At 37.3% G+C, this 19632-nt stretch overlaps 1 protein-coding gene across 1 annotated transcript in view; it reads right to left on the bottom strand.

Annotated features, from left to right (window-relative positions):
* The window catches only part of HERC2 (HECT and RLD domain containing E3 ubiquitin protein ligase 2), a 554454-nt gene that overhangs the window by 153507 nt on the left and 381315 nt on the right, over window positions 1-19632 (bottom strand). Inside the window, exons 57-62 of the mRNA XM_007945978.1 lie at window positions 15397-15487; window positions 14930-15107; window positions 14669-14750; window positions 14394-14565; window positions 13444-13588; window positions 10661-10886 (exon numbers count right to left, since the gene is read on the bottom strand). Coding sequence (XP_007944169.1) covers window positions 10661-10886; window positions 13444-13588; window positions 14394-14565; window positions 14669-14750; window positions 14930-15107; window positions 15397-15487 — 894 coding nt within the window. The remainder of the gene's footprint in view (window positions 1-10660; window positions 10887-13443; window positions 13589-14393; window positions 14566-14668; window positions 14751-14929; window positions 15108-15396; window positions 15488-19632) is intronic.

Raw genomic sequence — 19632 nt, 5'->3', positions numbered from 1 at the left:
AATAGAAAAAAAAAAAAAAAAAAAAAAAACCCTGTCACAACACTAAACGCTGGCAAAGACATAGAAAAACTCAATCTCTTATACACTGTTAGTGAGAATGGAAAGTGGTACATTCATTCCAGAAATGTTTGGAAGTTTCTCACCAACTAAACATGCACTTGTCATACAACCCAGCAATCACACTCTTCGACATTTATTCTAGAGAAATAAAAGCTTATGTTCTAAATCAAAATTTGTACATGAATTTTCACAGCAGGTTTATTTGTAATACTCAAAAAGTGAAAATAATCCAAACATCCTTCAATAGGTTAATGGTTAAATTATGGAATACTAGTCACTAATCAAAAGGAAAAAACTGATATATGCAGTATCTTTGATGAATCTGCAGACACTTATCCTGAGTGAAAACAGTCAATGTGAATATGTAATAAATATAATGCAACACGAAAAGAGATATAATAACAAGACTAATATGGAACTAAACAGCAAAAAAAAAAAAAAGAAAACCAAATTCACTGTCACTAATTCGATTCTGACTCATAGTGACCATGTGGGTTTTTGAGGTATTAAATCTTTACAGAAGTAGACTGCCCCATCTTCCTTCCAAACATGAAAGTAATGAGTAATAACTAGAAAGAAGAAGACTGATGTCAGGCTTCAACTTAATCTACCCCAGAAAGGAAACAACACAAGGAGGTTAACTGACTTGTTCTATTTTGTACAGCTACTAACTGATGAGGCTTGAATTTTTCTTCAGTTCTTTAAGTTTGAAAAACACCGAGCGTGTTCCTCCCCTTTGATTATCAATCTCCAGGTCTTTGAACATTTCATTGTAGTACTTCACTCTGTCCTCTCGAGTTACCCTTTCAAATCTGTTCAGATCTTTTACTTCATCATTTCTTCCATTCATTTTATCTATTTTTACATTTTATTGTCCTATGGATGCAAATTTACTACTCAAATTTGTTTTACATTCTTACATTTCACGTACATTTGATTTCACATCCCAATTACCATCTGCAATCATAAAAATTTCTCCTTTATTCCTGACTCTTTGACTATCCCTCCCTGTGCCCCTCTAACTATGCACTGCTGATCTGCCCAGCTTTCCCTCTGTGTGAATGCTGCCTCTCTGGTGTCTCACAGCTGATTGCTATAAGGGTTGCAACACCCTGGGGTAGGTGTTCTGCGTGTGAGTCTTTCTATTGTTGGTCTAGGAGCCAATCTATGGGAGCAAGCCTATTTCTAGGACTGACGGGTAACCCAGGACCATATTCTCGTAGATTCCACCAGATTCTATCCAACCAGTAATAATGGTCAGTTTTGTATTTTTGTGTTTTATTCCACATTTTTTTCCCATTCTATCCAGGATCTCAAGTTTTGAACACATTACAAATTAGCTACTCTCCTTAAAAACTCAAGTTTCAGAGTTTCTTCTGATATCAATTTTGGTCTTCTCTTCCTTTCCTGTCTTTTTAATAACCTTTTCCTTTCACCATGCATGTTTTTTTTTGTCCATTTGTTTTTTTACATGGGTCAGTATATTCTTTTTTTTTCAGTGTCCCCACCCCTCCCTTTCCACCCCTGTAACCAACAAAGAAAGGTTATTTTCATATATAAACTTTTCCTTGACTTTTTACAATAATGAACTAATACTCCTCCTATGATTGACTTATTTCACTCAGCATAATGTCCTCCAAGTTCATCCATGTTATGTCGTGTTTTGCAAATTTTACATTATTCTTTAGTGTTGAATAGTATTCTATTGAGTGTGTATGTACAATAGTTTGGTTATCCATTCTTCTGCTGATGGGCACCTAGGTTGTGTCCATCTTTTTGCTATCGTAAATAGTGCTGCAATGAACATAGGTGCACATGTATGTGTTCTTGTCCTGGATTTCACTTCTTTGGGATATATAGAGAGAAAACTAACATACTACACAAAACACTGTAGTAGTGGGATTGCTGGATCAAATTGTATTTCTAATTCCAAGTTTTTAAGGAATTGCCAGACTGCTGTCCACAATGGTTGTATCATCTGAGAGTCCCACCAGCAATGGATGAGAGTTCCAATCTCTCCACATCTCTGCCAGCATTTGTTATTTTCTGTCTTGTAGAAAATTGCCATTAGTGCTGGGGTAAGATGGAATCTCATTGTTGTTTTGATTTGCATCTCTCTGATGGTTAATGATCATGAGCATTTTTTTCATGTATTTGCTGGCCGCCTGAATATCCTCTTTGGTGAAGTGTCTATTCATGTCTTCTGGTCATTTTCTAATTGGACTGTTAATCTTTTTGTTGTTGAAGTGTTGGAGTTTTCTATAAATTATAGAGGTAAGTACCGTGCGAGATAGTCCTTTGCCAAATATTTTTTCCCAATCTATAGGTTCTCTTTTAACTCTTTTGGAGATAGCTTTTGAAGCACATAAAAATTTCATTTGTAGAAGGTCCCATTAACCTAGTATATCTTCAGCTGTTTGTGCATTTTGGGTTATGCTTGAGAGTCTATCTATGCCATAAATAATTATTATTGTTGTCTGTGGTTGAGTCGGACCTGACTCACAGCAACCCCTCCTTGGGAGGCCAAGGCAGTATCACTATGGAAGTAGACTGCTCCATCTACTGGTTGGTTTGAACTGCCAGCCTTCTGGTTAGCAGTCAAGCGTCTTAAGCACTATGCTACCAGAGCTCCTGTGATGGATTATACTCCAACAAATTTGAAAATCTAGAAGAACTGGGCAGATTTCTAGAAACATACTACTTACCTAAACTAATAGAGGCTGAGGTGGAAAATTTAAAACAGATCCATATCAAAAGAAGAAATTGAACACATCGTAAAAAAAAAAATTACCAACAACAACAACAACAAAAAAAGCCCTGGCCTAGATGGTTTCACTGGCGAATTCTCTCGAATGTTCAGAGAAGAACTGACAGCAATTCTACTCAAACTATTCCAGGGGATAGAAAAGGATAGAATCTTTCCAGATTGATTTTATGATGCAAGCATACCCTTGATACCAAAACCAGGCAAAGACATCACTAAAAAGGAAAACTACAGACTAACATGCCTCATGAATATAGATTTGAAAATTTCAACAAAATCCTAGCTAACAGACTCCAACAACAGATCAAAAAAATAATACATTATGACCAAGTGGGGTTCATACCAGGTATGGATAGCTCAACCTTAGAAAAGCAATCAATGTCATCCACCACATAAATAAAACAAAATGTAGATTCTGCATACCAATCGATGCAGAAAAGACATTTGATAAACTCCAACACCCATTTTTAATAAAATCTCTCAGCAAAATTTGAACAGAAGGGATATCCCTGAACATAGTAAAGGGCATATATGGAAAATCAACAGCCAACATTATTCTCAGTGGAGAGAGACTGAAACCATTCCCCTTGCAAACAGGAACCAGACATGGATGCCAATTTGCTGATTATATGATCCTTTACCTAGAAAACCCAAGAGACTCAGCAAAAAAAACTACTGGAACTAATTGAGAGATTTAATATAGTGGTGGGATACAACACCAACATGCAAATTTAGTTGGATTCCTCTACACCAGCAAAGAGATTGATGGAAAGGAAATAAGGAAATCAAAACCATTTACAATATGTACGAAAAAAGTAAAATACTTGGGAATAAAGTAAGGATACCAAAGACCTGTACAAATAAAACTATGTATCATTACTCCACGAAACCATAAGAGATATACAAAACAGAAGAACATACCGTGTTCATGGATAGGAAGATTAAACATTGTGAAAATGTCAGTACTACCCAAAACAATCTATACATTTAATGCCATCCCAATCCAGATCCCATCAGCATTCTTTAAGGATATGGAAAAACCAATTACTAATTTTAAATGGCGAGGAAAGAGACCTCAAATAATCAATGCACTATTGAAGAACAACAACAAAGCAGGAGGTCTCAAATTCCTGGATCTCAAAACCTACTACTATTCAGCCACAAAAGTCAAAATAGCCCGGTACTAGTATAATGACAGACACATAGACCAGTGGGACAGAATTGACAACCCAGAAATAGGTTATTGACCTAAGGTCAGCTGATTTTTGACAAAGGGCTGAAATCCATTAAATGGGGGAAAAGGTGCTCTCTTTAACAAACAGTGCTGGCCAAACTGGATATCCATTTGCAGGAAAATGAAGAAAGATCCATACCTCACACAATACACAAAAATTAACTCCAGATGAATCAAAGAATTAAATACGAAATCAAAAGTATAAACTTCCTTAAGGAAAAAATAGGGGCAAATTTAGGGGCTCTATGGCATGAGAGCTCTGGTAGCACAGTGCCTAAGGCACCTGACTGCTAACCAGAAGGCTGGCGGTTCAAATCCACCAGCCATTCCTCGGAAGGAAGGCTGAGCAATCTACTTCCGTAGTGATAGCGCCTCGGAAACCCAAAGAGGGGTTACTATGGGTCGTCCAACTTGATGGCAAATAACAACAACAGTCCATCATAGTATCCTGACAGTATGCTTCTAACTTCTGTTGGTTCTGTTGTGGTGTCGCCCAGTTGATTTCTTATTAGTGTTATTTGTATTCTCTCCCTCTTTTCCTTTGTTAAATTTCCCAGTGCTTTTTCAATTTTATTTATGTTTTCAAACAACAACAACAACTTTTGGTATTGTTCATTTTTTCTATTGTCTATTTTCTCTTTCATTTACTTCTGCTAGAATCTTTATTATTTCTTCTCTTCTGGTGATAGTAGGCTTTTTTTGTTTTGCTCCTCTTTGTCTAATTGTTGGCAATGTTGGGTCAAAGTGTTTATTTTGGTTCTTCTTTTTTGATGTGTGCCTTTACTGCTATAAATTGGCTCTAATCACTGCTTTTGCTGTGTCTCAGAGATTTTGGCATGTTGTGCTTTCATCTCATTTGATTGAAGGAAATTTTTAACTTCCATAGCGATATCACCTCAGAAACCCAAGGAAGAGTAGCTATGAGTCAGGTTTGACTTGATGGTAGTGAGTTTGGTTTGGTTTTGGTTATTACCGTCATTTTCAAGGAGAGGGTTATTCAGTTTCCGTGTTTGCTCTTTTTCCATTGACCGTCCTGTTATTGATTTCTAATTTTACAGCACTGTGATCTGAGAAAATGCTTTGTGCTGTTTCAGTGTTTTTAAATTTATTGAGGCTTGTTCTGTGGCCTAATGTATGGACTATCCTGCAGAATGTTCCATGTGCACTGGAAAAGAATGTATTTGTACTGTTGAGTGACTTGCTCTGTAGATGTCTATAAGGTCAACTTGGTGGATTGTACTGTTTAGTTCTTCTGTGTCTTTGTTGATTTTCTTTCCAGTTGTGCTACCTGTGATTTAAAGTTGTGTATTAAAGTCTCCTACTATGACTGTGGAGTCATCTATTTGTCTTTCCTGTTCTGTTGCAGTCTGATTTATATATTTTCAGGGGTCTTTCACTGGGTGCGAAGATATTTATTACTGTTATGTCCTCTTGTTCAATAGATCCTTTAATCATTATACAATGTTCTTCCTTGTCTCTGATGGTAGTTTTTGTCTTAAAGTCAATTTTATCTGAAATTAATATTGCCACTCCTGATCTTTTATGGTTGCCAGCTGCTTGATAGCCCTTTTCCAACTTGTAAGGTTTAGTCTATTTTTGTCTTTATAAGGCATGTCTCTTGTAGACAGCATATTGATGCGTTATATTTTCTTATCCAGTCTGAAATTCTCCATCTCTTAAGTGATACATTTCATCCATTGACATTCAGTGTAATTATTGACAAGTATGAATTTATTGTCATTTTGTTAGGTGTTTTTTTGTGGTCTTGCTGATTTCTTTGTTCCATATAATTTTCTGTGCAGAGCTCAATTTACGAATCGTGTTATCACTTCCTTCATTGCTACTGTTTTGTTGTTGGTGTTATTCTTGTTGTTGTTATATGCCGCCAAGTCAGACCCGACACATAGCGACCCCTCCTTGGGTTTCTGAGGCAGTATCACTACGGAAGTAGATTGCCCCATGTTCCTTCCAAGGAGTGGCTGGCTGGTGGTTTTGAACTGCCAGCCTTCTGGTTTAGCAGTCAAGTGCCTTAAGGCAGTATGATTTTGTGCTGGTCCTCTTTTTTACTCTGATGTGAAGGTTTAGCTTTTTTTTTTTTTTTTTTTTAAGTTACCCTGTGATTTATAATTTTTTCCCCAAGTTTAGAACAGTACATTCTACTTTGTAGTTGTCTTGACTTCCCTACCATTTAGAAGTTCTGTAACTACACAATTTTTTCCCTCTTTCTTGTTTGGAGTTGTCCTCATTTGTCAAATGACATCTCTGGTTCACTGTTTACAATTTCGTTGCTTTCTGGTGTATGTCATCATGTGTGTTGTTAATAGTTGGTTGTTTGCCGCTGCTGGTTCTCTGTTCAATGGACTCTCTTTAGCATCTCTTGTAAGGTTGATCTGGTTTTAAGAAATTCCCTTAATTTCTGCTTATCAAGAAATGTTCTAATTTCACCATATTTGAGGGGCAATTTTGCTGGGTATATAATTCTTGGTTTTCTTTCCAGGTTTTACATATACCATCCCAATGTCTTCTCGCTTTTATGGTTTCTGCCAAGAAATCCGAGCTTAGCTTTATTAGTTGCCCCCTGTAGGTAACTTTACGTTTTTCTTGTGCTGCTTTCAGGATTCTTTCTTAGTTTTTGGGTGGTAAGTTCGATGATGATATATCTTGGTGCTTTTCTTCTGGTCTATCCTGTTTGAGGTTCCCCAAATTCTTGAATCGTCTTCTTCAGTCTTCCATCATACTTTGGAAATTCTCTTCCAACAAATCTTTGACAATTTTCTCTGTGGTTTCATTTGTCTCTTCCTTTTCTGGAATTCCAATAGCCCATAAGTTATTCCTTTTCATGGCATCTTACATTAATCCTAAGCTTTTTCATTTTCTTTTGGTCTTTTTACTGATTGACCCCTTTACAAAGTAGTATTGAGGCATTTGTCTTCAATCTCACTAATTCTGTCTTCCATTGATTTGATTCTACTCCTCTGCCCATTTAATGTGTTATCTATTTCTAAAAATTTAGTATTGATCTTCTGGATTTCTATCTGTAGATTCTGTATCATTTCTAATTTTTCATTTATTTAGTCATTTTGTTACTTTACTTTCTTTCAAACTTGTTCTAGAATTTTCTGTTTTCCTCAATTTTGTCAGTGTTTTCTTTGATTTGTCTCTCAATCTGTTGAAGGCACCAAATACAATTCTTTTAAAATTTATCAGGGAATTACAGTGCTGCTTCTTCCTCAGGGATGTGTTCTAGGTCTGTATCCTGGTCCCTTGTTTCTCTGCTTTATCTTCTTTATTTGTATGGACTGTGATACTCTGTTATCTCTGAGACGTTGTGACATTTTTGTGTTATGTTTCAATGGTGATTGTACATTTGCAAAAAGGGCAGGGAGGCCACATGTTCTGACCTCCTCTAACCCCATAAGAGGAAGACAGAATCACCACCAGCAACCTAAAGACTATTCCCTCAAGGCCAGACAAGCTGCCTCCCTCCAGCCCTTTCACCTACTGTTCCTCCCAAAACACCCACCACCTTTCTCCTGGGTTTGATAGCTCACTGCAGTGGCCACACAGAACTCACAGATTATGAGGTTTATTAGGGAAGCTCCAGGCTACAATTCAAGTTCATGAAATACGCTCAGTCTCTCTCCCAGCTCACAATCTCTCTCCTAACAGTCTCTCACAGTCTCTCTCCCAACAGTGAGTGTCCCTCAGTATTTCACTCAGCAATGCGTCTCTTGCATCCCTTTCCCAGCAGCACGTGTCTCTTTCAGCATCTTCCTCAACCAGCAGTCAGAGAGACAGAGTTCTTCTGCCTTTAGGAGGCCTCCTTTTGAGCCTGGCAGTGGCCAAACTCAATCATAACATCAGAATTCTAAACACCTGAGAGAGAGCAGAAACCTCCCAGAACATTGCTTTGTGTTACACCCAACATAAATACCCCCAGGTGGATAACTTTAACAATCAGGAGCTCCTCAATTTGCTCACAGCAAATTCCCCCACAGAGTTTACAAAGACTTATGGCTAGAAAACCATACCAGGTAATTTACTACAGAACAACGTTGGAGTGATCTGCCCAAAATTTTCATTATCTTTGTTTTGTTTGGATGTTATCTACATAAGGAGAGTACAGTGATCCTCTATTCACTAGTTGGTAGCATTTATACACTCACCACCTGTCTTCTTGCCTACTGTCAGCCTCCCTTATGTACCTGCTGTCCCTGGCAAACAGCGCCTACTCTTAGCTCTCATTTGGAATTCAAATGAGAATGCTATCACTTTAAATATCCAAAACGGCTGCCTCTTGCAAACACTCAAAATGGCTGCACTCTCGGTAACTTTAAATATCCAAGATGGCCACCACTTATAAACAATCAAAATGGCTGCGCCCTCCACACAGCCCAAAGTCCACAGCTCAGATTGTCTCCCTCTTTCCTGCTTCCCTTCCTAGTCATCAGCCACCTGCACAATAGTCCCTGCAGCCCTTGGTGACCAGGACCGATCTTTAGGTAATTTCTCACGTCCCAACACCACTTGGAAATATTCAGGTTGTTGGTGCCATCAAAATAGCTGACAGTCTACAGTTTTGTCCGTCTTCGTAGTCACTGTTTTCATTCAGGTTTTTCCACTAGTTGATGCCTAATTCACTCCTGTATACTTCCTTTCAAAGCTCAGGGCTCCAGGATTATCTTCTGTATCTCTGTCAATTGGTTTCTCTTTTCTTTGTTCAAGAGTGTGTAGCTTGTCTATTTCGCCCTCTTACCAGAAATCCCCATGTGTGACGTTCTTGATGTCACATCCCGTAACTCATCTAGTCTTCAGTCACTTGTATTCAATGCATCACACCTATTATTCAAATTGTCTCTAAATTCAGGTGGGATATGTTCAAGGTCGCATTTTGTCTCTTGTGGGCTTGTTTTAATTTTCCTCATCTTCAACTTAAATTTGCATATGAGGTTGATGGTCTGATGCAGTTGACCCTGATCTTGTTCTGACTGATGATCTTGAGCTTCTCTATCACCTCTTTCCAGATACAGTAGATTTGATTTCTGTGTATTCCATCTGGCAAGATCCATGTATATGGTTTCTATTAATGTTATTTAAAAAGGGAATTCACAACGAATAAGTCATTGGTCATGAAAGATTCTATCATGTGATTTCTGACATCATTTTTACCACCAGGCTGTATTTTCCAACCACTGATGCTTCCTGGTTTCCAACTTTCTCATTCCAATCACCAATAATTATCAATACATCTTTTCAAACAACTGTCTCTTGATCCATGTAGAGGTTCCATGCAAGCACAATTAAGTATTCTCCGCAAAATTACCTATAATTTGGTATGATGCACAAAATCAAATGCCTCTGTGTAATAAATAAAATATAGGGAATGTATTTGTGTTATCTTCCGCTTTTGGCCAATATCCATCTGACATTAGCAATCATATCCCTCATTCCACAGACTCTTCTGAAGAAGGCCTGAACTTCTGGACAGTTCCCTGTCTATGTATGACTTCAGCTGTTTTTAAATTATCTTCAGAAAAATTCTGCTAATATGAGGTGTTAAAGACATTCAATAATTTCTGCATTTTCTCTGATCGTCTTTTTTTGGGAATGGGCATGAATATAGATCTTTTCTGGTTTGTTAGACAGGTCACTGTCTTCCAAATTTCTTAGCTGATAAATAAGCACTCCTAGAGTTGTATTATTTGTTAGGGAAATACAAATGGAAAATGGCTAAAACTAAAAAAGTGACTATACAAAGTACTCATAAGAATGGAGAACTCTGGAACTGTTCGTGGTTCCCATTTTGCAAATCAGTCTACCAGTATCTTAAAAATGTAAATACCCAACTATTCCACCGAATTAGAAATGCTATTGTATGTCTATAAAAAGACTTGTATGTGGATGCTCACAGCAATTTTTATAGTAAAAAGTATTTCTAGTATTTTTATAGTAAAAAATTACAAACAATCCAAATATCCATCAACAAGTGAATAGAAGAACATATTATGGTATACTCATAAGTGAAACACTATTCAACAATAAAGAAAAATGGAGTACTGATAAACACAAATGGAGAAATTTCAAAATAATCGTAACTGGCTGAACAAAAGAGAGATTCTAAAAAGAGTACATACTTCTGATTCCATTTATATGAAATTCTAGAGAATGCAAGCAGATTTGTAATTATAGATAGCTTTCCAGTAGAATAGAGAAGGGGTTAGGGGAGGAAAAGTGAAGTTCGGGTTGTGGTCATGTATTCACAATGCATACATATGTCAAAACAGATCAAGGTATATACTTTAAATACATACAGTTTTTCTTTATCAGTTATACCTGAACAAAGATGTTAAAAAATAAAAAGTAGCCTCATAGTGTCTACACTAACAAGCAGTGATTATGAAGGATCTTATTCATTTGTATAGAGAATCAGCATCATACTTTCTTCTAAAGTTATCATTCAGCATGCATACATCACATCAGTGTCTAATATAAGTTTTCCATGGAAAGTTAATATAGGACTATTCCCTAATCAGCTGGTGCTATTAAACAGATACAATTTTATAATGTAGAGAAGAATCTCATAAAATGCAAATCTGTGTTACCTAAATAGGAAGCACCTAAAGAATCTCTTGCAGTTTGGAAGAGAACTGGTTCATGGACAGAAGGCGTTGCTACATCAACAGTTGTCCACGCCACACTATGGGATGACCCGCAGGCCACACGTGTGATTTTCTGCCCTTCAAGGCCTTGTACAAGTGTGGGCTTTCTATTGACTGTGGTTGTGCCATTGCCCTGTTGTCCATGGTCATTGTCACCCCAAGCATATACCTGTTTTAAAAAAAAAAAAAAAATTAGAATTTTTCAATCTTCCAGAATATATATGCCAAATCTACTTCAAAATGCTTGAAGTATACACAGGCACTTACAAGAATTTAGCTCTTAAAAGGAAAGACAAAACCACTTCAAAAACTTAGAAAAAGGCCATCTGTGTACAAGAAAGTTTCCCAGGTTACAAATGACTGACTTACAGACAACTCCTCCATGTCCATTATGTAAGTTTGCCCTAACTTTTTTTTTGTTTTTCAACTTTTTGTTGTGACTTGGGTGAATGTTCACAGAGCAAATTAGTTTCCCATTCAACAATTTATATACATTTATTTTATGACCCTGCAATCCCACAATGTAACAGCAGTCTTCCCACTTCTTCCCTGTAGCTTCTGTTTCCATCTGTCCTCCTTTCCTATCCATTACTGCCTTTTGAGCTTTATCTCTGGGTAAATGGTGCCCTTCTCATTTTGTTTGTATGGTTGAATGCTCTAAAAAGCGCATACCTCCTTTGGGTTACTGTTCACCTTACAGGCCTGTCTACTATTTATCTGAAAGTTGAGCCATGGGGGTAAATTCAGTTTCAGGGTTGAAGGTGCCTAAAGGCCACAGTATTCAGAGGTACCAACAGTATCTATCAGGGCAGTAAGCTTGGTCTTTTTTATGATTCTGAGTTTTGGTCCACATTTTTCTCCTACTCTATCCAGAACCCTCTGTTGTGATCCCTTTCAGAGAGATTGGTAGTAATAACTGGGCACCATCTAGTTCTTCTGGTCTCAGAGTCAGAGCTGAAGTTTGCATGGTGCATTAGTCCTCTGGACTAAGTGTTTCCCTGCATTATTTATTTTCTTCAATTTTATTGCTCTGGACACAGAGAGACTAATAGATAGCCACTCACAAGATTTTAACACCCCACCCCAGTTGCTACTCACCAAAGTAGTATATAAAACACTATCTTTGTGAACTATGTCATGTCAACTGACCTTGATGTGCCTCGATACTATGGTCCTGAGGCGCCAGGCCTGGCGACTCATTCCCTTAAGGTGTTTGGTTATGGCTAAGATCTTTTCATAACTTTACCCCTGGGGTATGCTCTACTATATTCATGGATATATTTGCAACACATATAAATAGATAAGTAGAAATACCCTGACAATCCTACATACATTCATGAGTGTAGTTGCCTTCCCATACCTGTTCAGCCTGCGTTATCTATCTACATATCCACTTGCAGATTATTTTTATTAGTGTCACTGCAGGAATGTATATGCTAGTATTTACTTTTGTTGCCATAAAGTCTTGTGGTCTTCCCAGGGTCCTGCTTTGCCTTGATCACCTTGTGCTGATCTCATCCTTACTGTATACTACCCTTACTTTCACTCAAGTTAATACGTGTCTTAAGACAATTTAACTAACCCCTCGAAAAAAAAACAAAAAAAAAGAAACTCACTGCCACTGAGTTAATTCTGACTCATGGCGACAGCCACTGGGTTTCTGAGGCAATAAATCTTTACAGAAGTAGATTGCTCCATCTTCTTTCTGTGGAGCAGCTGGTAGGTTTGAACTGCCAACATTCTGGTGAGAGTCAAATGCCTTAAGCACTGTGCCACCACTCGCAGTAAATTCTTCATCACAATCACCTTCATTTGCTGTACATGCAACTTTTAAATCATTGAGAAGCCTTCAAGTTTCTTGAACTATAGTAAAGCTAAATAAGCACTGTATCACCTCTTCCGACTTACCTACAAAGTCTTAAAGACACACAGGAATGGATCTCATACTCCAGGGACTGCCTGTACTATAATTCTGAGGGAAATTTAACCATGGAAAAACTTGCCATGATTATAAATGAGCTTTACCTTGATATCAATCCAGTTATCCATCTACTCTGTCCTATTTTAGAAACCAAGGAAAGTTCTATCTTTAGCTGAACGCAGTAATTTCTTTTGTCCTTATTTTACAAAGAAATGATCAAAAATAATATGCTCATATTTCAAGTAATTTTCTTCTTAATATTATAGAATTATAAAGTATAAGTCATTTTTAAGTTCATTTTGTTTAAAAAATATTAGTGTGATAATTTTATAGTCTAGATGAATTCGGGGCCGACTCGACGGCACATAACAACAACAACAACAACAGATGAATTTTAAAAAAACATACATACCATTTACAAGTCTGTCATGCTTCTCAAAGCAGAAGAATGAGTAAACCCTCTCAAATACAACTTCCAGCTGGCATCCATCCTCTAATGTAAACTACTACTCACACCTTAACCAAAAGGAGTACATTCAACAATAACAGTCTTACATATTTTCATGTGGAGTGTAGATTCAACTACTTTAACTGGGAAATTCCACTATTTCCTAACATACGTCAATCAGTGAGTATTCTACTGCATTCCCACTATTTGCTGACAAGTGGCAAAACAAGTACTAGTGAACAAGGTGTGTGCAGTCCCACCCTCATGATTCCATAGATACTAAAAATTACCTTATTTCATTATATATGACCATCATCAATCCTGGAGTCAGCATCGCCACAGGTGGCTATAGCTTACCTGCCCTGCGTCAGTAACAGCTAGGCAATGCAGGGCACCAACAGCCACGTGCACGATCTTCTTCCCTCTCAGCCCTTCTACCACCTGAGGCTTCCTCACATGGACGTCAGAGCCATGACCCAGCCTGAAGTAATCCCCCTTGCCCCTAAAAAGAGGTCAACAGTGTGAGTTTTAGTAACGTGTTACAGTTTGGCAATGCTACCTAATTAAACAATCATTTGTTTTACAGCTTTTAGAGCAAGCTCAGTGATGATATCACACCAAGTATTTAAGGTCTCTGGAATTGTTATACAATCATATATCATTAATTCAAGTTAACTCTTTTTGTGCTAGGAAGATACTTCATATTGTAATACATGTTACAATATTCAAGTTACTGTTGCATGTATTCATATAAAGAGATTAAAACCATGACAACCAACCTGAAATACCTCTAAAAACCCTATGTGTTGTAATTCCATCTAAACTTGTCTCTGTGTTACAACAGTCAAACATGCTATTTGCCATGCTGTCCAAGGTCAATTTTGGTTGTTCCACTCCTTCATACTTCAATAAAATAAGCTTTCACAAGAAAAACAAATGGATTTTTTTCAGGATCAAAGAAATCAGAAATTAGTTTTCCCCCTATTCATTGCTAGGCATCTGGTACAGTAAGAGATCAAAAGAAACCCTTAAACCTCATCCAAACAAGAAAGAAGTGCCCTAAATTTTTTAGTGTTCTTTGAAAATGACACAGATATAATTGATAATTTCTTCCTGTAGTATTATTATTAATCTTGACTCAGTATATATAAAGAAAGCCAAAGACAGACGGTTAAATAAGAAAATGAAGGTTCCACAATCCAGTGGGGTGAGAACTGAGGGTGTGAATAACAAACAAATCAGATAGCTTCCTGCACATGACCCCTCCAACTATAGATGCTTCTGGGATAATATGGAACTTTACCTACCAGGTCCACACCACTCCAGATTTTGTAAGAGCCAAGGAAAATTGAGCACCACACTCAATCTGGCAAACCCCTTGTCCATTCAATCGTTCAATGTTCTGGGGAATGTTACAGCCTTCACTTCCTCCACGGCCCAATTTTCCAAAGTCACCATCACCCCATGAAAATACCAAACCTAGATTTAAAAAACAAACAAACAAAAAAAACAGTATTCTTCAAGCCAGCGCTTCTTAACAATCCTATCTACCCAAAAGTACAGAATTACAATTAGAGCTCACCTTCATCAGTCAAAGCCAGAGTCTGTGCATCTCTACTTCCACATGCAACCTGGATTACTCTGTGACCAAGAAGGACTTTCACCTACTCAATCACAAATTTAAAAAAGAATCAAGCACTGAGAAAGTAAGAGAAATTTTTCTACAGACTGAAAGTTATAATGCACATGTCTTTATGAACTTCCCTAGATTTGAGGATTATAATCTCTTTGAGATCACCAGATGGTAAAGCTTTCTATAAGCAACAAAAATGTGTATAATCACCATTTTAGGTTTCAGTTGTGTAGTATTATCCCCATGCCCTAAACGGCCATACTCTCCAAGGCCCCAGGTGTACAGCTCCCCGCTGGATGTGATGGCTGCACTGTGAGAGCTCCCACAGGCGATGTCCCGGATGCGCTTTGTTTTCAGGGCCTCAATCAGTCTGGGCTTGTCACAGTTCCTAAGACAAAATTAGACCACTCTTTCTTAAACCATTCCATTCTTTAAAAAAAAAAAAAAAGGAAATCTATATTATTTGACATTTAGTCAATATTTAATCTGTAAATTAACTCAACTATGAAATCTCAAAACAGACCATAAGACAAACCATATTAATTAAAACTTATTGAAGCTTCATTGATACAAATGATCTATCCTACTTTAATGTGTAGTACATAACAACAAAAACACACTCTTATTATCAGTAACACTTTCTTATGACCAAGTAAGACTAAAGAAAATATTCTTACATTCTGCTAAAGTGTCCAAGTTTTCCATCATCACCTTCACCCCATGAAAACACTTTGCCATCGACAGTTAAAGCTGCAGCGTGCCGGCCACCTGTAATATTCATATAGAACAGGGTCCAAAAAATTTGTTATGAAAAGTTCACAGGATAATCATCTATTTTGACTGCTAACCAGAAGGCCGGTGGTTCAAACCCACTGGCCACTCCCCGGAAAGAAGGTTGGACAATCTACTACTTCCGTGGTAATACTGCCTTGGAAACACAAAGAGGGGTCGCTAGGGGTCAGATCTGACTCGATGGCAGTGGGTTTTGTTTTTTTGGTTTATAGAATGTTTTTAATGAGTAAGTATTTAAAATTATCAATATTGAGCAATCATGAAAAGCTTTCTAGGTGACAAATATGCAAAGTAAGTGAATCTTATTAAACTATTAATTTTAACTCCTTTATAGAATTTTACTTCCAAAGAACTAAAATAATAAAATGATGCTAATTATTAATGGGATTCGAGTGATGTTAAATATATAAAGTATCAAAATTCAGATCAATATAAAAGTAAGCACATTTGTAATTAGACAAATTAATTATCTACAACAACGACAAATTAAACTTTAGAGAGCTGCACCCTGAGGGGACTAATTTAAGAAAAAGCACCACCATTTGCAATTAAGACACCCTATCACTCTTTCTAAAACACATCTGTTCAAACTGCTCGTCCCAAATCTAAATCCCCTTCAATGATAAACAGGGACCTGCATCCACATTCTCCACAGTGACTCCATCAACACAAAGAAAACAGCCCAAAAGCCCAGCACACCTGAATAAATAACAAAAAGAATAATAAAATACATCAGCTCCACCCTTGCAAAAACATTTAAATATAAAAATCAAGGCAAAACAAATCAATATATAACTAACAGTTAAACGGGCAACCTCAAATCAAACAAACAAACAAACCAGGATAATACAATAGAAAAAAAATCTAAAAGAAAAATTTCTTTAAACATGGAGGAAGTGGAGGTAATAGAATTATGGGAGAAAGAATTTAGAAGACATGTATATAGAACTCTACAAGAGTTCAAGGAAAGCACAAACAGAATCAATGAGAAGACAGACAGTACCCTGGAAGAATACAGGAAAACCACCCAAGAACAAAATAAAAAGATAAATACACAATCAGAACTCATACAAAAAGAGCAGTTAGAAATCCAGAAGATAACACTAAAATTACAGAGTTAGACAAGACAGAAAAAGGACAAAAGAGTACAACAGAATTGGCTGACAAATACATTTCTTGATGAGAAGAAAATCCCCTGATGCTAGCCTGTATGAGGAAAAGTTAGAACAAAGATTGAAGAGAAATGAAGAGAACCTAAAAGTTATATGGGATGACATAAAAAGAAACAACATACGCCTCTCACTGGAATACCAGAAAAAGAGGAGGCAAAAAAAAAAAAATCAAAAAAACCCCAGAAAATTGTGGAAGATATGGAAAGAAAATTTCCCACATATCAGAAGGCAGAAAAGGGATCTCCAAGAAGTTCAATGAACTCTATATAGGAAAGTTACCAAGAGAAAGTCACCAAAACATATCATAATCAAAGTCTCCAAAACCAAAGACAAAGAATCTTGCAAGCAGCCTAGGAAAAAAGAAATATCACCAACAATGGACAAGCATTTAGGCCAATTCTGATTACTCAGCAGAAAGCATGTAGGCAAGAAGGAAATGGGACAGCATATAAAAAACACTCCAACCAAAAATTCTATATCCAGCCAACTGTCCATCAAATATGAAGGTGAAATCAAGACATTCTCAGACAAACAAAAATTACAGGATTTTATGAAAAACAGACCAACCATACAAGAAATTCTTAAGGAACTCCTTCCTTCCAATAGAGAACACACAACAGAGAGAAATAAATTAAAATCGGGACATGTGACCTCAACACTAAAACTAAATTAGAAATAAAAGCTCAAAGTAATCCCATAAAACATTTTGTTTCAAAAATACAAGGGATTCAATCTGCACACAACACAAGCAACAAAACAAATAAAAGGATTAAAAGTTCTAGGTACATAACTTCCAAATGGACGGGAATACAAGACAATATCCTATGTTCCAAAAAACAGACAAGAATTCACTCCAAGAGAGTTCCCAGTAAGGTGGCGGAATAGGCAGAAAGACAAGACAGACAAAGAAAAGGGGAACCAATTAACACAGATACAGAAGATAATCATGGAACCTTGAGCTTTGAAGGGAAGGCTATAGAAGTGGACTAAATTCCAACTAGTACAAGAATTTGCATGAAAACACCAAAAAAGCAGACATACGGAGTTGCGGTCTGGTAGTGATCCTGACAACACAGACAGCCTGGATACTGTTCAATAGTGTTAGGACCTAAGAATTAACCTAATTATCAGCCCTGCTAGCCAGCGTCTACATAGAGGACTGCACTGGTGGCTGGTGAATAAAAGGGGAAGCAGTGAAGAGGAAGGCAGGATGAGCTGTGGATTTTTGCTTCTCTGGAGGTCACAGCTATTTTGAATGTTTACAAGCGGTTTGACCATTCTGGATATTTAATGTGACAGCATTCTCCCAGATTCCAGGAACTTAAGAATAGGCTCCACTTGCAGGGAACAAGAGGGACATTTCTGACACCAATGACTGAAAAGGTGTAATACTCCTTTTGTTATTCTTCTACCCCACACCCTTTTGGTGAACAGAAGTGCGGCCATCCCTCACTCCCACCCAACAAGGCCAGCTGGAATTTCACCTCAGTCTGTATGCTGAGACAGAGCCTGGGTGCCTCTCCTGCCTTGATTTTTTCTTTTTTTTTCCTTTTAGTTTGTTTGTTTTTATCTATTCTAAAATTATTATTCTTTTCTACTTTGTATTATTATTCCTTATTCTTCACTTCCCAGGTTCTAGTTTTCAGCTTTTTCTTTCTTCCCAATTCCTGGTTCCAATTTTTTCTCTCATGGTTAACTCCGTTTCTTGTTTTTCTTTTGCATTTTCCCCACTTTTTTCTTCACTATTCTCCTACTTTACCTATTTTCTCTTACTGCCATCCGCCAGATATTGCACATTGTTTTTCTTTTCTTTTTTGGTGATTGTTCCTGTGTGTTTAAATGGTGTGTTTTTTCAATGCTTGCTTTTACAGTTTTGATAGTTTTTCAATAGTTGTTTTTGTCTAAATGAGTGGGAGACAGGAACAGTGCCCGTACGACACAACCACACTCATACTCCCTGCAGCTCCACCTAATGAGTGACAGCCACCACTTCCTTCTCTACCAACTGGCCAATGACAAACGATCACCAAGAAGAGCCTGATTCACACTTACTGGTTCTCATTAACAGTTAAACAGAGATCTGAATACAACAATGTCACAATGTCTTGGAGACAACAGACCGTAACAGTCCCTACAAAGAAGTAAGATAAAGTGGTAGAAAAAAAGGAACAGGAAATAGACCCAGAACACATCCCTGAGGAAGAAGCAGCATTGGAACTCCCTAATAAGGAATTTAGGGACTCTAGTGGCATAGTGTCTAAGGCACTTGACTTGATAACCAGAAGGCTGGCTATTCAAACCCACCAGCCACTCCTCAGAAGGAAGGTTGGGAAATCTATTTCTGAAGTGATACCACCTTGGAAACCCATGGAGAGGTCGTTATGAGTCAGGTCTGACTCAAAAGCATATAACAACTACAATAAGGAATTTAAAAGAATTATATTTACATACCTTCAAAGGGTTGATAGACAGCTCAAGGAAAACACTGACGAAATTAAGGAAAATTCAGAGAAAACCGTACAACAATTTCACAAGAAAATACAAGAACAAAATGACAAAATAAATTAAAAATTAGAAATGATTCAAAATCTACAGACAGAAATCCAGAACATTCATACTAAATTTTCAGAAATAGATAACACATTAAAAAGGCAAAGGAGTAGAACTGTATCAACAGAAGACAGAATTAATGAGATTGAAGACAAATACCAGAATACTTCTTTGGAAAGGGATCAATCAGAAAAAAGACCAAAGTAGTGTAGTGCCTCAGGGACTTGACTGCTAACCAGAAGGCTGGCGGTTCAAACCCACCAGCCACTCCTCGGAAGGAAGGTGGAGCAATCTACTTCTGTAGTGATACTGCCTTGGAAACACAAGGAGGGGTCGCTATGGGCCAGGTCCAACTCAACGGCATATAACAACAAAAACAACAAGGTTCATATGGGATAC

Source organism: Orycteropus afer, unplaced genomic scaffold (assembly GCF_000298275.1).
Source record: "Orycteropus afer afer isolate SDZICR_OR568_19922 unplaced genomic scaffold, OryAfe1.0 scaffold00146, whole genome shotgun sequence".
Lineage (NCBI taxonomy): Eukaryota > Metazoa > Chordata > Mammalia > Tubulidentata > Orycteropodidae > Orycteropus > Orycteropus afer.
Note: the sequence above shows the minus strand (reverse complement) of the source record. Positions and strands in the feature narration are given on the sequence as shown.